Source organism: Acanthisitta chloris, unplaced genomic scaffold (genome assembly GCF_000695815.1).
Source record: "Acanthisitta chloris isolate BGI_N310 unplaced genomic scaffold, ASM69581v1 scaffold36982, whole genome shotgun sequence".
In the NCBI taxonomy this organism is placed as follows: domain Eukaryota; kingdom Metazoa; phylum Chordata; class Aves; order Passeriformes; family Acanthisittidae; genus Acanthisitta; species Acanthisitta chloris.
The window spans coordinates 1-6,534 of NW_008661690.1; the positions used below are offsets into that span (position 1 = coordinate 1).

The 6,534-nt window shown below is 43.4% G+C and overlaps 1 protein-coding gene across 1 annotated transcript; it reads left to right on the plus strand.

The window, feature by feature from the left end:
• Nucleotides 1–6: 6 nt before the first annotated feature.
• LOC103798074 (TSC22 domain family protein 1) lies at nt 7–2,729 on the plus strand. Its single transcript, XM_009070317.1, has one exon. The coding sequence runs from the start codon at nt 162–164 to the stop codon at nt 2,727–2,729; it is 2,568 nt and encodes an 855-aa protein (XP_009068565.1). The 5' UTR covers nt 7–161.
• Nucleotides 2,730–6,534: the final 3,805 nt, after the last annotated feature.

The window sequence follows — 6,534 nt, forward strand, 5'->3', positions numbered from 1 at the left end:
CCGAGGATTATCAGCCGCCTTTGCTGGTCCAGCCGCCGCCTCCATCTCCCGCAGCATCTTCTTCAGCGGGTCCACAGCCGACACCCCCTCCTCCACAAAGCCTGAACCTCCTCTCGCAGTCTCAGCTCCAGCCACAGCCTCTTGCACAGACTGGAGCTCAAATGAAAAAGAAAAGTGGCTTCCAAATTACCAGTGTGACCCCTGCTCAAATATCAGCTAGTATGAGCTCTAATAACAGCATAGCCGAGGATACGGAAAGCTATGATGACCTGGATGAGTCTCACACTGAAGACCTCTCGTCTTCAGAGATCTTGGATGTTTCTTTATCCAGGGCCACTGACTTGGGAGAACCTGAGAGGAGCTCCTCTGAAGAGACTCTGAATAACTTCCAAGAGGCAGAGACTCCTGGGGCTGTTTCTCCAAACCAGCCTCATCTTCCTCAGCAGCATACTCCTCTGCCTCATCACCCACAGCAGAGTGTTGTGATCAATGGAAGTGTTCACCCCCATCACGTTCATCATCACCACCATCTTCACCACCACCATCATGGACACCATCATCCATCGCACCCTGGGGTGGGTAGTGCCCCAGTTTCTGGAGGACCACCGCCCAGTCCATCATTTAGAAAACTATCAACAACTGGAAGCTCTGACAATGTTATATCAACTGCACCAGTTTCTGCTGCATCATCCACTGGTTCCCCGGCATCTGCCGTGTCTAATATCCGCACTACGAGTACTCCTGGCAATTTAGGTGTAAGTCCTGCTACTGGATCTAGTACCTTAAATAATATGAGTGGTGGTAGTTCTAGTGTGGCAAGCAACGTGCTTGGTACTATAAATTTAAGCAACATCACGAGTACTGGTAATGTAAATGCTTTGTCTGGAACTAGCAGCAGTGTTAATGTGAATATCTTGAGTGGTGTTGGCAATGGTACGAGTGCTTCCTCTAGTGTCATTAACAATGTTACTAATCCAACTGCAGGAATGGCAGTGGGATCAGGCCAGCAGCAGCAGCAGCAGCCTACATCTGGCACATCAAGGTTTAGGGTTGTAAAATTAGATTCTAGTTCTGAACCTTTCAAAAAAGGTAGATGGACATGCACTGAATTCTATGATAAAGAAAACACTGTTGCAGTTTCAGAAGGAGTAGCAGTAAACAAAGCAGTAGAGACAATAAAACAAAACCCGCTTGAAGTGACTTCTGAAAGGGAGAGCACCAGTGGGAGTTCTGTTAGCAGCAATGTAAGCACACTGAGTCACTATACAGAAAGTGTGGGAAGTGGAGAAATGGGAGCACCTACTGTGGTACAGCAGCAAGCGTTTCAAGGTGTGGGTCCACAGCAGATGGATTTTACCAGCGCTGCTCCTCCAGCAATTCCAGCATCTAGTATACCACAGAGTGTTTCTCAATCACAGCTTGCACAAGTCCAGCTGCATTCTCAAGAAGTAAACTATCCACAGCAGAAGCCAGGGGTCCAGCCTCCTGCACAGGCCAGTCTAACCACTGTGACTGGGGTTCAGCCAGCCCCAGTTAATATACTAGGTGTATCCCCATCTCTGGGCCACCAGCAACCTGCCATTCAAAGTATGGCTCAACAGCAGCTGCCGTATTCTCAGCCAGCACAGCCCGTGCAGACTTTGCCAGTGGTGCAGCAGCAGCAGTTGCAGTATGGACAGCAGCAGCAACAGCAGCAGCCAGTTCCTACGCAGATGGCCGCGGGTCACGTTAAGCCGGTGAACCAAAACTCCGTTGCAGGGGCCATGCCAGACTACATTCAACATCAGCAGATCCTTCAGACTCCAGCCCCAGCCATGCAGCCAAGTTCTGCTGGGGTAGGAGCTGGGCAGCCGGTTCCTGTTGCCCAGGCACAGGGCATGCAGCCTTCAGTGCAAGCACTTCCAGCCGCTGCCCCAGCTCAGCCTGTTGCACATGCTCCAGCAGCAATACCAGGTGTAGCTGCCAGTGGTCAGATGCTGAACGTTGGGCAGCAGGGAAGCGTAGCTGCTGTGGTGCAACCACCGTCTGCTGCAAACCAAATTCCACCTCCAGTTATGCCGTCAACGGCTGCTCCTCCATCTTCCCAAGTAGTGCAGCCTGTGCAGACAGGAATAATGCAGCAGGGATTACAGCCTAGTGCTTCAGGCCTTCCTCAGCAAATGGTCATTGCTCAGCAAAACACCTTGTTACCTGTTCAGCCGCAGGCACAAGGAGTGGAGTCTGTAGTCCAAGGAATGACTGGCCAGCAGCTGTCTGCGGTTAGCCCTATACCTTCTGCTAGTACTGTTCCTGCACCAAGTCAAGCTGGTTCAGCTGTGCCTCCTGGCATACCTTCTGCTTCTGTAGGCTTGGGACAGCCACAGAACATAGCACAGGCTTCGGCTGTGCAGAATGGCAATTTGGCTCAAAGTGTTAGCCAGCCTCCTTTGATATCAACAAGTATAGGTATGCCAGTGGCACAGAGTGTGCCACAGCAGATACCACTAAGCTCTACCCAATTCCCTGCACAATCGTTAGCTCAGTCAATTGTAAGCCAAATTGAAGATGGCAGACGCCCTACAGAACCTTCCTTGGTGGGTTTACCTCAAGCTGCCGGTGTCGAGAGTGGTGTTGGAGCATCAGCTGTTTCAGATGGTGGTAGCAGCAACATCCCATCCTCTGCATCCCTCTTCCCACTGAAGGTGCTGCCATTGACAACGCCTCTCGTAGATGGTGAGGATGAGAGGTAAGGCTGCCTGTGACTTACTAAAAGTTAAATGGTGGTTTGATTTGCACTAACTTGCAGGTCTCGTTACAGCTGTTCTGTGAAATGAAGCAGTGTGCTGTTTCTGTCTAATTAGAAATACTGTTTCTCAGGTCCCAGCACATGTAGGTATTATATTAAAAGGACTTACTTTTTCTCTTGAGGGGGTGGGTTGTATTGATAATGCTCTGAAACTACTGTGTGGGTAAATTGTGTTTAACAATCTGTGACAGTGTGTATATTGCCATTGTATAGAGGAAGACGGAAGAATACTGTGGAATGTGGGTATGCTAGTGGTGATTGTAGTTTAGGTTATTTATCCTATGGAAATAATATTTATTCTTAAGTAGATTTATTTTTTTCATGAGCCTAGGCTTTGTCCTGCCTCAGCTTCTCTTTTTCAAGTACTGACTTCACTAAGGTTGAACCAGTTGTGAGTCTGTGGTGTATGTAAAACCTTCTCTTTGACAGCCAAGAGACGCTTTAGGCAAATGAGTATGGTGGGAAAAGGGAGGTTCAGCAACACTGTTGTGGCTCTTTCAATTGAACTTGGGGCACACTTGGTCTTGATGGTTTTGCTTCAAAGCATTTCTGCATGGTGAGAGCCGCTCAGGCCTGTGGAGCACTGGTGAGCCTTTGAGTCTGGTGCATCGATTCTGAGTAGTCAGTAAAGAAATTGCACATTTTCTCCCACCTTCACCTTTTCAAACTATGTGTGTTCTCTCACCTTCACCTTTCCGAATAAATGACCCATGGCTGGTCTTAATAGTACATACATGTGAATATTCTCATTTCTTTGACAGTGTGTGCAGAGAAGTTCTATTTATTGTGAAAGGCCAGTGTGTGTGTAGGCTGAAGTGATTCAAACATCAGTTTTAAAGTGTGCTTGTTTTGTATTAATTATGTGTGGAAATTCCTCAATGTATCAAAGACCTCTTGTGATCCGGGTTTGCAAGTGGACAGGAAGACTGGTGGTTTTCTCAAAAAGCTTCTTGTCTAAGAAGCTACATTAATGGGAGAAGTAACTTTTAAGATAAGTAACCCACCTGGGGAATGTTGGGGAGGGTGGAAAAGAACACTGGAAAGACTGAGACTCAGGTGAGGAGACAAAATAAGGCACTAAACGTAAGGCCAGAAAAATGCCATAGCAATGGAAGGTGAAGTACTTCTTGAAGGTCTTCTTGGTGCCATAACTTAAATCAGGAGTAATATCAGTGGCCAGACTTTATTGAAAAAAATAAATTAATAAAATGGGTTGCTGGGAGAGGCTGGATTCTCTTCTTGGTATTGAAAATCCTAACTCTATCAGCAGTCTCTGATTATGTTGATCATGAGGTGTTGACTGCCTTAGTGGCTTTCATCATGTCTTTCTAAGATGCCAGAGAACTATAATGAGTAGCAGCTTGTCTTTCAGGAGTGCTAGAAGACAAGTTCCAACACTGTTTCGTTCTGATTATGTTTTTCTTTAGTCAATAAGCACATGAAGGTGGTAGAAGACAGGTTGGGATGTGAATGCTGACAGTCACCATTATGCTACCAGCAGTCAGTTTTCTGAGAAACGTTTTTTGGGTTTTCTTCATTTGAACCTCCTGAACCAAGACACTGATCCTCTTCATGAGTCCCATTTGTGTTTGGTGGTGTGATTTGTTTTTGTTCTTGTGTGGTTGTTGTTTTTTGGTTGTATGTTTTTGTATGGGTTTTTTTAATCAGCTGAAAAAGCCCCTAAGGTTTGAGGGGATCCTACCTGAGGAAGAGAATCATAAGCTCCCTGATGCTCACTGTTTTGGAAAATGACATCTAGCATGTGTCTGTACCTTGATTTTTAAGAACATATGTTAGCAGTTTGTCATGATTAGTACTTTTTCCAGAATGTTTAAATCCCGCAGGGTAACAATAGCCAGAAATACCTTCTTCCTCTGTTATTTGGCTAGCCAAAGATCATATCCTTTCTTCTCCCATGCACGTTGTGTCTTTGTTCAATCTGTCATCTCCAGGTAGACTACACTTTTGTTTAGCTGCAGTTGGAAAATCATTTAGATTCTTTACACAGAGCAGGATGTGACTCTGTTAAATGGAGACCAAAATAATTGTGCTTTTTTTTGCATGACAGTAGTGGTCAGGTCACTTGTGTATGCAGTCAGACAATTTCCAGCAGCACTGCTCCCTGTACATCTGTATGTAAGGTTAAAAACCTAGTGAGATTGTTTCTGTTTTCCGCTTCCGGGGGATCTCAGGGCAAGGTATTTATATTGTCATCTCGACTGGAATTACTTTTGGTCTGGAGCTTAGATTTCATTACTCACTAAAGGTAGTGCAAGATATGTTATTCTGCTTGGCTCTGTTTCTCTGGCCATCAGATCTCTCTACTTAGAATTTTTTTGCCTGTTTGTTAGATTATTCCCTCTTTTACAGGAGGGAAGGGGCAGTGTGTTGTAAAAATACGTGAACATTTAAGAAGCAGGTATGTTGTAAATGTGTGTTAGAAATCTTCAGTGTTATATGTGTGTGTGTGCAGATGAGACAGAGAAATGGGGATTTTAATCAATACATCCCAAGTGATTCTAAACCTGGCAAGGGAAAAGGTATGAGAAAGAAGTAAGTGATGACATAATTGGGCCAGCAGAGAAGCTGTAAAATTCCATTTAGTGTGCATTTGAAAAAACATCTGACCCATGTAATACCTTGTATAGATTAACTCCCAGCTTTCCTTAAACCTGTATATAATTGCGTTTAAGGACGCCAGTATCTCTAAGTCTTTAGCCTGTTCAGTTTTTAGAATGCCATTTGCAGCTCGTTCTATGCCTGTTATCAGGGCATGGCCTTTTAACTATAGACAGTGTGTAGTGTATCTGCTTTGAAAACTGTAACCTTTATTTCCCTAGTATGAATGACTTTTATTTCAAGTCACAATGAAGATTAGAAAAAAGAGATATTAAAAATGAACTGCTTGGCAGAACACCATATGAAAATTAATATGCAAACTTTATTTATTAAAGAGAAGATACAAATAATACTCATGTAGTTTCTGTATTAAAAAAACCCCACAAAACAAACCCAAAGCAAATCACCAACAGAACCACGCAACACCCATAGTTCTGACTAGTCTTTCTTCAGCCTATTGGTTATGCCATAGATGTTTGTATGTTGGTAGATTCATCATGTCTTCTAATTTTTCAGTCTACAAAAATGCAGGCAGTTTTTTGGTTATTAAATGTCTTTTTTTTTTCTTAGCTAGATGCATGATATGAAGTCTTTTATTGCATGTTTCTTGGATTTGGGGCAGTTACCTCAGTTTATTCAGTTCAGTTATTAAATCTTGTCCATTTTAGACATGGTCTTTTGAGCTTAGTATTTCATGTCTAGAATTGAGAAGAGGGTTGATTTTTTTTTTTTTGTGCTTTTGAAACTTTTAAGTGTGGAAAAAATGCAAGTTTATATCACAGTGATTTTTTTTTTTGTGTATATACACTAGTGTTGCAAAATCAGTTTCACATCTTCGCAGACAGTGCTTTACTATGCTGTAGATGCTTGCAGTAAGATTTTGTACAGACTTGTTTTGTGTAAACTTAAAGTCAGTGTATTTTGCAGCATTTATAAAGGTTGCTGTAAGTGAAATTTTTAAATAACTTAATCTGAAATGTTGTTTACCACTGCTCAAAAGCAGATTTCATGAATGAAGAGTGAGAACCACCTCCTTGTCCTTGACAATCTTTCCTGTACAGTTGCTTTCATTCTTTAGTTTGATATGAGTTGTTTTCACCTGTTTGTGCATTTCATCCAACAGCAAAGGG

Coding starts and splice junctions, on each gene's coding strand:
- LOC103798074 (XM_009070317.1), top strand. CDS start 162: ATGAAAAAGAAAAGTGGCTTCCAAATTACCAGTGTGACCCCTGCTCAA.